The sequence below is a fragment of the Cyprinus carpio genome, chromosome B6, assembly GCF_018340385.1.
Source record: "Cyprinus carpio isolate SPL01 chromosome B6, ASM1834038v1, whole genome shotgun sequence".
In the NCBI taxonomy this organism is placed as follows: Eukaryota; Metazoa; Chordata; class Actinopteri; order Cypriniformes; family Cyprinidae; genus Cyprinus; species Cyprinus carpio.
The window spans coordinates 23,033,145-23,050,897 of NC_056602.1; the positions used below are offsets into that span (position 1 = coordinate 23,033,145).

The following is a 17,753-nucleotide window of genomic DNA, read 5'->3' on the forward strand; positions in this document are numbered from 1 at the left end:
TGTGAAACGTGATACTCTGGCAAAGTGTTTTTTTTTCTTGTTTTAAACAACCCCTGTATCTTTAAGTCTTAAAATACTAAAAAGAAATGTATTTAAAATCAAACATGCACATTTAGTTTTAAAAGAAAAACAGTGATTTAGAAATGATTTTTGCAGTATTTTTCCCTTGTGCTCCAGATGACGTACACCTGCCTTATAGCTAATCTACACCAGAAAAGCAGGATCTTTTTGAACGCATTAAAAACAGCTTAACACAAGGAAAGAGCGTACAAAACTCTTAGGTCAATGATAACAGAGACAAATCTGTTTTCTATTTTACAGTTTTTAGAATCCAAAAACGGTGGATTATCCCCGGATCCATTCCCTCCCAGACGTCTGCGAGTTTCCCCCCTTTTTTTTTCCTACAGAAAAAGCAAGGATTATGAAGTCAAATGCATTTGCAGCACTGTTCGCTATTGGAATACATACAGCAGGAGCTCATTTCTTTGTGTTTTCCGTCTTTTTTAATAGTAAATACAAAGCAGTTGTGATAAAGCAAACATGGTGATACAAACAGTATTTTTTTGTTGTTCTTTGAAAAGAATCAGGAGAAAATGAGAGGACACACAAGCTATAATGTGGTGTATGTACAACCTACTTCAACATGAGCTAAAAGAGCAGAGACAGGAAACAGTTTACCGCATGTGAGAAGCAAAATAAATCCAAGAAGAGATCATAACGATAAAAAAAGCCTGAGGTTTGGATTGGTTTAAAAGAGAAAAAAGAGAGACCCTCATGATAAACAAGCTCTGATTTTTATATATTTTTAAAAATATTTTTCTTAAAATAGTTTGCTACAGTTTTGGACTAAACATGCAAGACATACGACTAAGTGCAACTGAGTGAAATGTTACATCTTTTTCTTAGTTACTCATTCCCTAGAGGTTTGAACTGAGGTATGCATACTAACAGTTTCTCATGCTGTATTTCTTCAGTAATGCCGAGCTACACATGCGGTGAATGGTCTCATCTACCTGCTCAAGAATAACAATCAGAAACAGCCCTCAGATGAGCCCCGAATCTGTCCCACTGGAGCTACCCGGATGCTTCATTCATTTCAGTGAACCCTTTTCATCAATACGAAATGCTTGGATAAATTTACAAATAGTAGTTACTGCCATTAAAGTACCTTGTACCCAGCTTATTGGTTGACAGGAGTGTTTTTTAATATAAAAAAGTAATAAGTTGACAGACACTAAAACACAATCATAGAGCATTGCCAAGGTTAACAAAAGGACATCGGGAATCCCATTTCAAATTTACAAGGTAAGTGGCATACAATCTTTTCAAAGAATAAAATGGCAAAAAAAAAAAAATAATAAATCTATGAGAAGTATGAGAACAAATGAAACTCTCATCATTGTGTGGTCCAGTTTAAAGTTCAGTTCACATTGTGTTATGCAAATGTTTTCCCCCTCCTGGATTTAAATTTCCTGTGACGACAGTGAACACAGTCCTAAACTCTTTCATCCATATCCTTTTCCTTTATAGCCATCATTTCCTGATAGAACACTCCCTTTTTTCCTTTTCATTGGCCCAGAGACAACATTGCTTTGATTTGGTCGTGTGTTGGTCTCGATCTCTGCCTCTCCTTTACTATCTTGGTCACAGGCAAAGACATACAGCTGCCCATCGAACAACCCCTTTGGCTTTTTTTTTTTCTTTTTTTTTTCACCATAATAAGCCCAACACAGTTTCAGACATTTCATAATTTTTGCGTCCGGCCAGTGCGGGGAACACTATAAGGATATTTGGCCTTTTGTTTAGCTATTGCATGGAACATAGAATATATCAACTTGTAGTATCTTGTATCTTTGGTAGTCACAGATAAGAGACATGACATCAACTTAAGTATAACAAACTGACAATAAAAATGGAAGTAATAAATAAGAACACAGAAAGTGGTTGGTTGCAGTCATTCGAAAAACAAAATGCAATCAATTTGTAGAAGCCTAATCTAAAGTCTGTTCTCAAAATTTCAATCTAAACTAGCCGGTGACAGCAGCTTCCAATTCGGAGTTGCTTTCTGGGTTCAAATGGCCTGCGTGGAAACAGCCCGTCGGAAACAGTTGCGATGTGGCAAGAAGCGAATGGTCATAGTGGGCTGCCCCAGTGCCGTAATGCTCAGTGGTCATGGCTGTGCCATCAGCCTCAGTTCATAACCCCTTTAACGTTTATCCCGTGTGTAATTATTATCATGTCTAATAACAGAGGCTGAGCCGGTCATTGATGTGGTGAAACTGATATTGAAACTAAAGGGAATGCAGTTTAAAGTCATCCAGACAGTCTTTGAAATGACAGAATTGAATAAAAAGGCAAACAACAACAACAACAAAAAAGGTTCATATATGCCGACAATAACGTTCAGGAATCACGATTAACTTTTGTCTAACAATCCTCTCCCTGGTGCTTCTTTCAACATTTTTTGACATTTCATTTTGCAATACAGATGATGGTTTCGATTAGCGATTTGGTTGACGCTAACATGCATCACCACAAAAGGGGATTTTTGAAAGTATAATTTCAGAGCGATAAACGTTAACCTGCGTTGATTTCTCTGTCATTCATTCCACGTGAAAATTAAACTTCATTGGTGCGTGGAGAGGGAGCCTTCATTACGAGTAGTGCATTTGCAGATGGACTTCATGAGCGGGAAAGAGAGAGAGAGTGTGTGTGTGTGTGTCGGCACGCAAGGGCAATGTGACTGCAAAGTGGCGATCCGAAACGCTAGGAACAAATGACAGAAAAATACTACACGGTAATGCGACATTCTGTTTCAATTTCGAAAGGAAAGGAAGAGGGGAAAAAGAGAGCATGAGAAGCCTTAACATTCATCCAGTGCTAAGCACACCATAACTCCACGTCATTATTCATGAGGTCTGATCAGTTACCAAGACAAACAAACCCAGCAAAAAGGATATATAGCTAACAGCACAGAGTAATGAGAGGACACTACGTTTAAATTATTTGCCCAGGAACCCTCAAAACACCAGACAGATATCCTCCAGCTGCGACGACAGCGAATGTAAAGGAATAGTGCACTTAAAAAATGAAAATTCTGTCATTTAGTCATAATCATGTTGTTCAAAAGCTGTACCACTTTCTTTTTATCCATAAAAACACAATAAGACATTTTAAAGAGTGCACCAGCTGCTCTTTTTCATGCAATTACAATTAATGCAGAGTGGAGTGACATAAAGGGGATCTATATTGTTTTCCTATATTCCAAGTCTTCTGAAGTTATAGATAAATTTGGGAGTCGGAAATCAGTCAGCTTAGTTTTGAACCGATTCACTAAAAAGATCCAACTCAAACGAATGATTCGCTCACCGTTGACTCTCATAAACTCTCAGGGAGGGCATTTGCTTTCACAGCAACCGAGTACCCTCTTCAAAACGAATCATTTTGTGTTTCACGAAAGAAAGAAAGAAAGAAAGAAAGAAAGAAAGAAAGTCACATGGGTTTGGAACGACATAAGGGTGAGTAAATGACGACAGAGTTTTCATTTTTGGGTGAACCGTCCTCTTGAGAAGATCTGAAGGCAGAGACTATGAATTAAAGTCACATACGTACACGCACACTGTGAGTGGCACGCTCATCGAAGCGCTTATGATTTGTGTGTGTGAGAGTTCGTGATCAGTGTTTATTCGACTCAGAGGGCAATGAGTCTTTCTCAGCTGTGTTTTCATGTCCGCTCTGGTCTCAGTGACACTTTTGCCAAAAGGAAGTAAAAGCAGGCCCCAGTACCAAACGTCTCTTCATCAGGAGATGAGTAGAAATGTACGCATCTTGTCTTTAAACCCAAAAGTAGAAACAAATCAAAAATACTTCCAAATGGAATAGATTTTTTTATCTCGTATTTCGTTTCGTATTTAATGGCACTAAGAGTAAATCGGAACATTTTAATAGCTGTCAACAAGAGGATTGTGAATCCAGTCTTGGGCTTGCTATATCTGGAGTGGTCTCGCAGGTGACCGCAGTTAGTATGGCCTCTTCAGGCAGAGGACCTGGGAGAAACCAGGCTTACAGCATGTCCTCGTGACCGTGGTCGTCCTCGTAATCTCTGTTGTGGTCAAAGTCTGGACTGTGATTGGCTGTTGTCACGAGGGAAAGGGGACCTTCATGCTCCTCGGGGTCCAGTGGCTCCTCTTTTACACTGATATGATGCCTGGGAATAAAACAGAATCAGAATGTTCATTTATTTTCACACAAAACCAAAACCTCCATTCACAAAATAAAAAAGCTATAATAATAATATTAAAATAATTATTTACTTAAATATATTATAAGATAATAATAATAATAATAATAATAATAATAATAATAATAATAAAAAAAAACAAAACACATAATTTCTTTCCTTTAATTTGACTTTTTAAGCTGATGCTTTGAAGTATCGTTTTTCAGTTTTGGGTGAGGTCTATAAAAATATGTTTTAAAAACTAATTAAAAATAAATAAATTAAAACATGGAACCACAGTACCTAGATACGGAGCCCCACACATGATATGCGGGACAAAAATATACACAACTTATTAAACTGTTCATTCATTTTATTAAATCATGGCCACATTGTACTAATTTGTAATTAAAATCAAAATGAGGGAACGAATAAGTACAACATGGCCACGATTACTAAAACGAGAGAACAAATTAATAAATTGTGGGAACAAATTTTTAATTTGTGGCCATGATTAAACTAAAATGAGGGAACTGATTAATAAAACAAGAGGGCAAATTCTTAATTTGTGGGAACTAATTTTCTGTGAGTTTTTTGGGCATAAGTATATTTTTTATCCCCAAGTCAAGGGCAGAGCTCTGCATCTGGAAAATATTGTGAAAATACATTAAAAAAATAAATAATTATAACATATCAATATGTACATTATAATTGTATCAGTGCAGCCACTACTATGTACTGGTTAAATATCTGAAAATAAAAAGGACTAGTGTAACGACCAGCTGTTTCTATAATGAAGGACTAACAGAGGCGGCACAGCAGCGCTCCTGATAACTCCACTTCTCTTTCAGTTCTTCCAGCACCGGGATACCTGCCGGCTTTATTTTCCACAGCTGGCCTGACAACAGGGTTTTCACTTTGAATTGATAAATGAGGGAGATTAACAACGTGCGACGTGTCGACGACGAGAGAATGGACTGCGGCGAGCGAGCGGACGGCCTGTCAGCTTCCCGGTGGCGTCGGATCAGTGCCGCTCCGTGCGCTCCTCTTCTCGCTCGTTAACATGCACAACCTGTGAGGCGGTCTCTAGAGGACGACCCTGTGCAAGGTTCCTTCATTAATCAACTTCAAGCGTGCAAAAAAAAAAAACACAGCCACACAACACGGTGACCAGACAGCGTGGTGTACGCTTTAAATACACGCAAAAAAAACAAAACCTAAAAACATAGTCAAAAAAAGGAAAAAAAAAACAGTAAAAGAGACGCGCGAGACAAGAGAGGAAAAGGGAGACGCTCACAACACGGCCCAAAACAAAAAACTGCTATAATAAGAAACAGAGCCCTTACAAGAATAATAACGCTGTCAGTTGTAAACAAGGCAAAACAGAAACCCCGGCCCACAGTCTGGGCACAGGATTGTCCACAGAGATGAGATCTGCCAAATTTCTCATTACAGAAACACTGCAGGAATACAGCGCCAATGAGCGAGCGCTGACTCTACCGGGGAAGACGACCAAAACCGAAAGGAATAAAAGGATAAACATTAGAAGCAGCTGTGGCAGAGCCTTTAAGTTAATTAGTCTCACATGGCAAACTATAAGTTTTCGCTAAGACATGTTTGGCAAATGTAATTAGTCACAATATCTATTTCCCCCACCAAACAACCTCTTCTCTCTCCACGATTGTTAGGGAAGCAGCCATGCTAATGAGTTATCATATTTTGTGCGTGAATAATAAGAAAACTCTCGCCATTCTATCGGTTTTAGATCAAAGCGTCTCCATGTATCCCATGGCCTCCGGTTCTCAATCTCTAGCTGGAGGGCAAACATGAAGTTGTTATTAATATGCAACTGAGCTGCACTCTGCTTTAGCCTTCATTGTAATTAGGACTGAAGAATCTGACTGCATGCATCTGCAACAATACATACAGGTGCAGACGCTATGGAAGCCCATTTGTTAGATGTTATTAATTGTGACTCTGAAGCACAAGAGAATGTAGAATTCAAAAACAATAAAGCTAGTATATAGTGCTTATATTAACAATGTACTTGGGTGTTTACCTCATAATTACATGCCTGGTTTACCTCGTAGCATGTTAAGACAGAGATAATTATATACTTGGGCCAGCAATACTATGTAATCATTTTAATAGTTGACATTAAATTACAGTTCAAAATAACTCAAAAAATGTTTTGTTTGAAAAAAAAAAGGTTAATGCTTTACAAAAAAAGTACTGCGGTGGTACCATCGTAAAGTGACAGTGTCAGAAAATACCACAGTAATGACTGATTTAAAATATTCATGTTTTATAGCTTTTACACGGTAATCCAACATACTTCATAGAAATGGAATTGCTATGGTAAAATACATGTATTACCATGTCACCATGTCTAGAATAAAATAAAAAAGTATTTAATTTTTTCTGATAATGTAAACAAATTATGTTAATAACAATATTATGAATATATGCATTTTCCTTTGCTTATTTGATTACTTAATTACAATTATAAATAACTCATGAATTGTTGCATTGAAAGGTTAAAGATATAACCTGCCCATCTAATTTCTGCTTGAACATTTGAAAATAATAAGCTTTCCTTGCCTCATCTATAAGTGACAAAATTGTTTTATTAGTGAAAAAGTTATTCACCGAGATTGAAACGCGATGCCCTTGATAACACGATCCATAAATCTGGTTAACTTAATAAAGCTCAGTGCGTTTTATGTTAATGTTTTATGTATGCTCGTATATTCTCACACTTTGTACAGCTTGTGTTTGGGGCAACATCTTTGCTTTTGAGTGTGTTAAGTCGGCAAATGCCTGGAGAGGTGAGAGGCAGACGCCTCAGAGCAAGCACACCCTTCCTGTCTCTCTGTATCCTGCTGATGGGGCAGGCCTGCAGCTATGTTACCTGCCATTAGCACTTCTCTCAACCACATCTTCATGAGTACATTACCGCACTGTTTTTTTAAAAGAAACGATTTGCTGATATCTCACAGAAACTGCAATAAATCTCGCTGAGCAACAAATCACCATTCTGTCCTCCGACATCTGGAAACCATGTCGTCTGCACTGTATTATTTTAAGCTTCAAACAACACGGCGGTCCCTCCCATACAACAAGTGTATGGGGAGCTGTGGTTTCCAGCCCTGACCGCAGCTCAGCTACATGGAAATCTTGGAGCGGTTTCGTCGAGGCTTAATTACGACCTCCCACCCCTCCCTTCGATGTTTTACTCTTGACGGCTTGCAGAGTTTTCGGACGTGCTGCGAGTCCTGTCTGGCTGGAAAAAGGAGGCCAGTTCTGTTATCTTTTATTCACCACTTTTGTAAATACTGAAACAAAATGGAGGCAATAATTAGGGAGGAACTCGGTGTAGTACGCCGCACACTATTGACTTGTAATAAAAGCGAGTTTAGAAAGAACTTCTCAAAATAACACTGAGAGACACTATTTGCTTTATGAGCTCCACCAACGTAGAAACCTGCCAAAGGTGGGGTTTCCTTCTAAGACTGCATTCACAATTCCTACTTCCTCTGTAAACTGCAGTTTTCTATATAATTTCACGGTTAGCTAAACATCTACTGTAATGTCCATCGAACCCTACTGTGCGTTCTGAGACTTATTTTCAACTCCTAGTGACCTGGTGAAAAATGTCCACCACCTAAGCCGCACGAGTGTCGCCCTGCATGCGCGTGAGCCTAATGATTCCTGGACATCTCCCTTTACCTCGTGCCCTTATCTCAGTCACACACACATTACGAAGGTGGGACGTGAGCCACTCACATAGCTGGCAGGGGTGAGCGTCCAGGGCTGCTGTCACTACCGTTGCTGTTCCCGTGGTCCATGGCCCCATTCATTTCCTCTCGGATGGCGCTGGCAAGCGAGTTAAGAGTGGGACTTCCGATGGAAGCGGTAGTGTATAGAGGTATGTTGTTCTCTGCCATTGAAGCCTAAAACAGAATGGAGGAGATCAACTCAGTGAGACCAATTCCTACAAAACATTAGGAGCGTTCAGTGGCCTTCAGCTCGTCCAAAATAAATAACCATTTTATTCATTTGCACACTTCAATTCCTTTTAGGACCTATTTTGGCGTTTTTAAAGTCATAATGATGACATGATGTGTGTTCAAGTTAATTTAGCCAGAATGTAATAATTTTTAGACAGTATTTACACAAAAAAGACAGGAAGATGAACTGTGTGTGTACTTGATAATGACTTATTTTTATATTTGCATCCTCATGGCGCCACAAGGGCATCATGGAAATTGAAGTTGAGCCACGCAAGACTGTCACCCTATAAACCAGCTAAATGAGTAGTATTTTCTAGCAAGCTTTACTGGTATTCTTCATCAACTGTGCACAAAATAATACTATAGTGTACAGTTAATGACTGGATATGGGCAGCAACTGAAAAGATGAATAAATAAAACCATATAAATAATATGGATGAGGATTGGATGCTGCAAGATTGTGATTTTACCTGGAAGGCTGCAGAAAGAGCGGGACCATATCCCAAAGTGGTATGGATGTTCTTTACTAGAGCTGGACTTCTGTAGAGACAACAACACAAACACACATTCAGTGCAGTACAGCAATGAGTCATACTGTCACCGCTCTACTGAACAGAGTGATTTTACACTGAAGTCAGTATTTAGAGTACAATCTGATTTCCAATGAAACTCAATAGTAAAATCAATAGACGGCACTAAACTATCAAAAGCTGTTAAACACTAGAGCTCTGTCCCAAATCTAGCTGCCTACTTGCCTACTTCAATTCCAATGAAAAGGCTGTTCCAAAAGAATAAGATTGTGCTCGTTTTAGGCTATTTTTTGACATATTATTTTTCACATTATTAATGAGGGTTAATGTTAAACTGTTAATGAGGGTAAGAACTACAAGTATCCTATGTAGACCACAGATAACAAGGAAGCTTGCTAAGTTCTGGAACAGAGTTTATGTGAATTTGTCTTTTATTTTAACATCACATATTATTATACAATCACATGACACTCACACAAGCCATTTCATATATTATGAAAAACAGAAATGACAAAAGCATAAGATATGAAAGGCTACATACAAGATGAGCGAGCACACAGAGGCGGACCATGCAGGAAGGGGGTGGGGCAGAGGGCGGTGCTTACTGTACAAGCAGCTCATCATAGCTTTCGTCGGCCGCATGCTTCCTGGGGCGACCTCGTTGTATGTGCCGGCCGCGTTTAAACTCTTCGTTGTCTATGGTCCAAAAGGACCCAAAGTCATCCCCAACTCTTACAAAGCATTTATGCAGGGAGAGATTGGTGCGCACGGCACCCTGGGATGGGGGAGAGGGGCAGCAAGCAGCCAGATGCGGATGTAGCAAGACAGACAGACAGTGATAGAAAAGAGGATATGAAATGAATGAATGGATAAGCACAAGCGACTAGGGGTTACAGTGCACATAGCTGGCACATAACTCACATACGGGCACATACGAGACGCACGCTAAAGCTAGCAGGGGGTCATTGGGTAGCACAGCACAGAGACAATGACATGAAGCCCATCCATCAACACCACCAGACACGGGTTTGGTCAGCCACGCTGCACGGGGTGGCGCTGGAACACCTACCCGCTGATCTTTTGCGGCCTTCTCTTTTGGAACTCTAGCTCGTCGACGGTCCATACCGCCCCTTTAACGTTCTCTACTCGCACAAAACACTTGTGAAGACTAAGGTTATGCCGCACTGCGTTCTGCAGTTGGTGTGAGAGAAAAAGAAGGGCTATGAGACACATTTTTTTATAGAACCCACATTCTCTTGTATTGTTAAGTTGTATACATTTCATCATTTACTCATGATTTTACATGTTTTGGCTGTCAACGACACTGATTATCACACATATTGTACTAATCCCGATGTGGAGTTTGAAATTTGACAGCTAAGAAAGGAAGGAAATTATGAATTAAATATGGGTCTGTTTGTCACACAAAACTATTATACAACTTTAGAATTTATGGTGTTTATTCAAAGCTTAAAATAGCATCAAGGACAGTCTTCAAAACCTCTCGTTTTGTGTTCTATAAAGAAATAATGTCATACAGGTTTGGAACAACATACTGGTGAGTAAATGATGACAGAATTTTTATTTTTGAGTGAATAATTATTTTTAAGAATCTGGAAAAATCCATGCTTGTTTTCTAATTAAATTATCTAGACATCTTTAAAACAAAGATCATTTTACCTGAAAAGCAACTTATTAAAACTTGTTTTCAGACAGTATTTCATGTTTTCACCACAGTGATTATTATATATTTTGAAGTTTAATCTCACTTAAACACTCAATAAGATCAATAAGATTTTTTTTAAAAGAAATGTATACTTTTAATCAGCAGTGATGCATTAAATTAATTAAAAGTGACAGTAACAGCATTTGTAATGTTACAAAAGATTTCTATTTCAAGTAAATGCTGTACTTTTGAACTTTCTATTTATCAAAAATTCCTAAAAAATGTGTTAGCGCATGGCACAACTGGCACAACAGTTTTCAACATTGATAATAATAGTGTATCACCAAATCACCAAATCAAAATAATAAAATAATATATCATATAACACTTAACACAGAAGTTTAGAAGTGTAATCATAGCATCACTGTAATAATTTACATTTAAATAGAAAACAGTTGTTTAGAAGTGTAATCATATTTCACACTTACTGTTTTTGCTGTATTTTGATCAAATAAATATTTTTTTTCTTACAGTTTTTGCAGAGTAGCTGCTATTTTCAAAAACACTCCCTATACAAAGAAATGCACTGATCAAGAGCCAGTTGTAGCAGCACCTTGGACTACCAACAAAATTCCAGACTGCACAAACAGCCTGATAAACATGACTCTGTGGCAGTTATGACTTTAGCACTCTAGCTGAACAATGAGGGGAAGGGATGTAATTCTAACATGCTCTGCTTGTTGCGTTCTTACAAATTACCCTTTCATCAGGCCATTTGTACAACATGCGGGTGATATTTAGTAAATAAAGCCCTCATTGATTGATGGAGGCCTGTGTGGGTGTTGTCACTCTAGTGCTTTATCATTCAGCTCTGGTAAAAGTCACAGATAGTTCATCATTTTCTGCCTCACTTCAAAAACGGAAACTGAAAACGCTTGAGTTAAATGCCAGTGCTCAACAAACTCTGCCAGGGGAAAACATCCTACTCAAATGACCAGATTTCCCCTTAAAGAGGTTGAAATTCTTCCAGAGAAAACCGAAAAACACTTTTAAAAATAAATCCAAATGAAGAGAGGGTCTCTTCCAGAAACTTCTAAGGACCATTAAGTGAAATAAATCATAGCTGGGGGAAAAAATGCATACTTTGTCTGGGTAATCTGAACTTGTTGACTAAATCTCATTGGGCATAATAGCATCAATTACACCAATTTTTACATGGTTTCTGTTTGTATATCTGGTGTAATTCAGATTTTTTTTTTAAAATGTTTATTATATCATGATATTTTAATATATGTTTGTCAGTAGTAGTTGGTTTAAAGAACTAAAATATAAAGTGGCGTTTTGCCAAAATATTTCTGTTTTGCATTATTCATTACTTTTTTAATTTCAACATTAAAAATACAAAAATAAAACATGAAACTTTGACTTTGAAACCATCTACTCTTATTTTTTTTCCCTCATGTATCTTGTTCTTTTTTCTTTTTACAGTTCTAAAAGTTTATGTCTAGGTTTAAACTAGATTTTAAATCCCATATCTATAATGTAGTCAGAATTTTGGATCCCACTGTATTTCCTTTATTCATATATGTTTGTCATGAGCTAGGAAGTGTGTGTGGTCCAATAAGAGAGGTGTGCACTGAATTCTGGTGGTCGTTTTCTATTGCCAGGAGTTATTGTGAACCAAATAGTTCCTCCATACAGTACATCTTCAACAATCAAGTTTTTGGTTTTTTAGTTTGTACTTCATTCCATGTTTTTTATTCAGTCAAATTGATTATATATTAGTGAAAGCAGGAAATTGTGAGATCACCTTCCACGTTGCTGCATTGCGTCTGAAATATGCAAACATTCGCGTGAACCAGTTGTAGATCTCGTTTAGTGTTAGCTGTTTTTCTGGCGACTCTAGTATTGCCTGGAAAAATACACACACACACAAATGCTGATAAGCAAAAAGCAGTTCCATTTCCGTTCAAACCTGGAGCAAAAACAAAGTGAGATGCACATGGTATGTCAAGTTAAAGTTGATCTGAGGGTGCATGTAAAACAGCTCCATGCTTTTCCGTTCTCAAATAGAAGCTACTTTGTTTACTGTACGCTTCCTTATGCAAATGTGCCAATTTGAGTACATCCTTTTCCGCTAAACAACCAGAACAAGAAAAAAAAAATTATATAGCCAGATTATAAAGTGGCAATTATCCCAGGCCCAGATTAATGCCCGTGTGATCACAGATTACCGGTTCAGGCCTGATAATTGCCTGGGCATCTCAAAGACGCTCCGTTCCTACTGTTGTGTGAAATGAATTCCGTAATAATCACATTGGCTGTAATACTTAATCAAAAGCAATTGTTATATATGGGCTTTTTTTGCCCCCTCTATGTACAGCAAGTGCTCTCACGCTCATTTGCAGTTGGCTAATCTTGAGCTCTGCTGTTATATTTCATCTGAAATTTAACGGCTGTGGTGGAGGGGGTTTAAGGGTTGACTTTAAAGAAGTTTGTGTTAACCTTGAATATTACTGCAAACATACTGTTATACATAAATAAAATCTAAAGTGTAGATGTTCAATTACAATGCAGTAGGTGGGTTAAATATGTGAAGCAAATGTGGCTGCATTCTTACCTGTCGTATTAGCGAAGCATATGTGAAAGGAGGTCGTACTTCAGCATTCATGTAGAACTCTTTGTTCTGGACAATATCTGTTCACAAATACCAGACACAAATATTAAGAACTGAACTAAAACTGCTCACACTTTACATTACATTACATTAAATGATATGCTATTTAAATTTCTAAAGTATTTATATATCATAGCAGTATTTGTTGTACTGATAATCATTTATTTAATTTTTTTTTTTTTTTTACAAATAATTGAACAACAGTATAAAATACAGTAATATAAAATCTAATGAAAACCAATACTGAGTAATGAGTATTACAAAAACAAAAGAATAAAAGAAAAAAGAAAAAAACACATCCAGACATATTACAGCAAAGAGAATTTGTGGAAAAAAATGTGTTTACTTGCCATGAAAAAAAAAAAAAAAAAACATTATGGTCCTAAAATTTGTGTTTTTTTCTTTAGGTAAAACATAAATTTAATATAGCTGTTAAATTTTAATTAATAATTTTTTTAAAAATGACCTGCACATATTTTTGAAAGATTTACCCACTGATCCTAATGTTTCATGCATTGCATGTTACAATGAAGCTTCCGAGCAATCTGTCTCTACCTGGAGATATGGGCATGTTGTACTTGTCCGAGTAGCGTCTGCGCATGGGACCAACACTGTGCAGGCTGGTGGGGGTGATAACGGAGTGGGTTTGTGAGAGCGGCGTGAGGGGGGCCGTCGGGGTGGTGGGCGTCTGGGGTAAGCTGAGGGGCGGTGAGGCCTCGGGAGCCGTCTTGGACAGGGTGATGTTAGAAACCAGGTTTAGCTGAAAAGAACAGAAAGAAAACAGTGCACAGCATTGTTAGTCACAGCTGATGCCTGCGGATGCTAATTGTTAACACACCATCCAATCAATCTTTGCACCGCAGAGGAGCATTGGTGGCATGTTGGTTTGTAAATATTTGTAAACACCATGCTTTCGCTTTCCGCGTCCATCATTCTGCGAGCAAATAGCGTACATCCCCCTGGTCGCCTCTTTGTTTGGTCTGCTGGCGTGCTCCCAGAATGCTTTGCTCGCTCTCTTTGCTCTCGGGTGGCAGTAGCAGTCTTGCTGGCTGATGGAATGAGTTTCTCACTGAGCCCTAAGAGGCTCCTAATAAGCCACAGACAGAGAGAGGTCAATCTACACTAATTACAGCCTCAAATTGTATTGTAAGGACCCTAATTAGTGGCTACTTACAGGGGTGATACTACGATTAAACGTCACATCTGAATGACCCTCATCAGCCCGATGGTTTGGCATAAAATGGTTCTTCTGGAGCAATAGTTTCCAGAGAAACACTTTCTTCCTCCCTTATCAAGTGGCACAAGGTGGGGGGGGCTAGTAATAATGGCTATAAGGTAAACTAATTAACCAGCAGGTTAGTTAAGGTACAATCTCGCTTCCAGCGGCTACGCTGTGTCATCAGTGTCACATTTCCTCTTCTACTGGAGTGGAAAATGCAAGCCTGACCCGATGCTCCTGCTATTAATTTGTAGGAGATGAGAAAAAAGCTAATGACACATATACATATTTCCCCTCACCAAATTGTTCTAATTGCTAATTTGCCAAAGGAGGTCTTGTTACCAAATTAAACATGAGTTTGACTGCGGTCTACAACGAAGGAGGCTGTGTGGCGAATGCAAGAACAAACAGAGAGGGGCAAAGAAAAAAACAAGGAGAGGGCACGCGGAGGTGGGTTTTTCATCGTGCGCCACAATCGCCCACAGATTGGGTGAGCAAATTAATGAAATGTCAAGGCTGTCAATTGCTTTGGAGGTATCAGATGTCTAATTTTGCTCTATAATGGCGCCGCTGACAGTGCAGACGGTGACGAGGCGAGTGAAAACCAACAGACAGTGTTTAACATCTAACCCCCCGCCACGCGAATACGTCGCAGGCCACGCAATTACCACACACCCTATTAACGGTCATTACCATACAGATGCTCTGTTTGATAGACAGGTACATAATAAAGAAATTTGAGGGCTGACAGAAGCTTCATCCTTGACATGTCATTGTCTTCATGCCTATCTTTTTTGCTTTTTTGTGGCTAATTGGTTTCTCTCAGTGTTATAAATGTATATTTTAAAACTGATAGTTTTGGTCCGATGCTGACTGGTCAATAAACAAATCCAGTTGTGCTAAAATACACAATATAGTACCAGTTATAATACCAAGCTTCTGTATAAAAAACAATGTTTTAAAAAATATAGAGAGAGATTTAGAAGAATTAGAATATAGAGTCTTTTTTCATATTTTTATTAAGAAGGCAAATAAGTTGTTTTTAATTCACTTTCCACTTTTCATGCTAAAGAAAAATAGGTAGGTGTAAGACAAAAGATTTGGCTTGGGCCAGAGGTTTTGGATAGTATAGACTTATTCAACCTCTGTGCACACGAGCAAGCTTTGTTATCCATATTCCTCATCCACAAACAGAGAGTAGCCTCTACAATGGCCCAGACAGGCGAGTAATGGCCCTCCTTTTGTTTTCCTGTACTATTTGGGTGCTCTCCAGTACATCCGCAAAATGAGACTTCAGACGGAAAATAATTAAATGGTAATTGGTGATCTAATTATACTGGCTTTGACTTGCCAAGCAGCCATAGAAAACAGAAGACAAGCTGCTAAAAAAAGCTTAACAAACAACAACAAGAAAAAAAATCTGCAGTTTAATTATGGACAATGAAAAGGTCAGATTGCTGATGAGAACGCTTAGTGGCACCTTCATTCGTAAACTCGTGGACGCACATGTGCACGCACAAACACATAAACAACTGTGGCCCGAGGCGAAATCTCGCTTAAAATGAGCTGTTGATAAATATGAATGTTACTGGGGCAAGATTAATGAGCAGAATATCAGACCGCAAAAACATCTAATTTGTTTATGAGTAAAAACGTGAATCTAAAACTAAACACACATTCCAACATTAGCCAAGTAAATGACCAGATTTAATAAATAAATGTCAAGGCTTTTAGTACAACAGTGCTGTTGAGTAAAACGTCACCAAATGGAATATGTAAACACATTTCAACTAAAATTTCACTGAGGTCTGCGTTATCATTGTAAAATTAAATAAATGCTTCAAATAATAAAGCATACAGTACACAGTACACCTCATAAAAAGTATTTATTTGTAAGGGTCCTCCTCTCCATTACAAGCTGCTTCCCCTCAATCCTGTGAGGTATCAGTATCTGAGACCAGTTTTCAAACATAAGTGTCGCCGTGTCAGATACCTCTGTACAAATGCTAATCCAAACAATCAGCGTGTGACAGAAGCAAAGTTCCACTGAATGAACTATTGTCACCCACCGTCCCAGGACACTGTCTCTGGGCTCCTGAGCACCACTGGGCCCCTGAGAAGTAAATAAATGATCAGCGTGCTCAGCAAACTGAAGAGAGGAGAGAATGTGACCGATCAATGATCAATTTGAACTTTTGTAATGGTTTGTGAACACTTGTTCTCCATGAATTATAGTCAAAACGTCTGAGGGATATGTTTTTAACTTTATGAACAGATACACCTAAAACATGTTCCAACAATGTTGGAAATTCTTAAATAGGAATGTGAGAAAAGAGGTGCGACATCGTGCATCCAATCTAAAAAAAAAAAAAAAAAAAAAAACCTTTTCCACATATTTCTGTGTGTAAAGTATGCAAGTATTAGAAATAACTAACAAATAACATTTTCATTTAAAACTTTATGTAAAAACTGATTATTTTTATTTTTTTTTTTACATTGCTTGACAAACATGTTTGATTAAATGACAAACAACTGTGACCAGCATAACACCAAAGCCTGCACAGATGCACACTCTAAAAAACACCAGAGAAAATACAGTATATCATCGAAGCACATTTGACATACTATTTTCAACATACTATCAGTTGGTGTGCACTAAATTTAATCTCATATGCTATTTACAGACAGTATGCAAATTGGGACATGGGACAAGATGCTGAGATGTCAAGAGTGCTATACTCACTGGCTGTGGGGCGGGTTTGGGCTCTGTAGACTTGACATGAAGATGAGTCATCATTGCTTGAAGACGCTCTTTGTCTTTCGCTAACTTTAATGAGAAAAACAGGAAAAAAGTCATTCAAATTAAAATGAGAAAAGATTCTGACCTTTTTAACTGCATTTTAGTGTAACATTCTCTCAGTTATCAGTAAACCAAATAACCCATTGTGAAGGACATCTGACAAGCATATGATTATTCTTGACATACATGTACTCAAACTGTGACCTTTACACTTGATACAGAGACACAACCCTAAGGGTTTATTAGCCACTAAAAATGAACACACAAGCTCAAGCCTTCAGTCATGGTTACTTCAGCCAAAGTGAATCCACATTAAACATAAGAGGACCTCCACACACACTGATCTAGACTGCATTGCCCCAAAACACTGTAAGCCTAAATAGCATTGGCAGCAATGATCTCTAAGCTCTACATGTACACATGTACATGTGCAATGCAGGCCAGTTCTGCTCCTCTGAGCTGCTACTACTTCTGAATCTATATGTGTGGCCCTTTCTATTTGTTTTGGTGCAGTATTGAAGAAAAATGTAAATACTTAATTGACACAATGACATAAAAGACTAATTTTATCAAGCTATCAAGCATTTAAAAAGCGCATAAATGGCTAATGTATGGACAGATGAGCATTT

General features: G+C 38.1%; 1 protein-coding gene across 13 annotated transcripts in view; it reads right to left on the minus strand.

Annotated features, from left to right (window-relative positions):
- Positions 1-484: 484 nt before the first annotated feature.
- Positions 485-17,753, minus strand: part of LOC109048914 (forkhead box protein P1-B) — a 180,392-nt gene continuing 163,123 nt past the window's right edge. For all 13 annotated transcript variants that reach the window (XM_042726359.1, XM_042726357.1, XM_042726355.1 and 10 more), the window contains 8 exons: positions 17,068-17,151; positions 13,661-13,865; positions 13,049-13,125; positions 12,239-12,340; positions 9,832-9,953; positions 8,703-8,772; positions 8,006-8,172; positions 485-4,207 (listed from right to left, as the gene is read on the minus strand). In XM_042726359.1, coding sequence (XP_042582293.1) covers positions 4,063-4,207; positions 8,006-8,172; positions 8,703-8,772; positions 9,832-9,953; positions 12,239-12,340; positions 13,049-13,125; positions 13,661-13,865; positions 17,068-17,151 — 972 coding nt within the window. In that variant the 3' untranslated portion in view covers positions 485-4,062. The remainder of the gene's footprint in view (positions 4,208-8,005; positions 8,173-8,702; positions 8,773-9,831; positions 9,954-12,238; positions 12,341-13,048; positions 13,126-13,660; positions 13,866-17,067; positions 17,152-17,753) is intronic.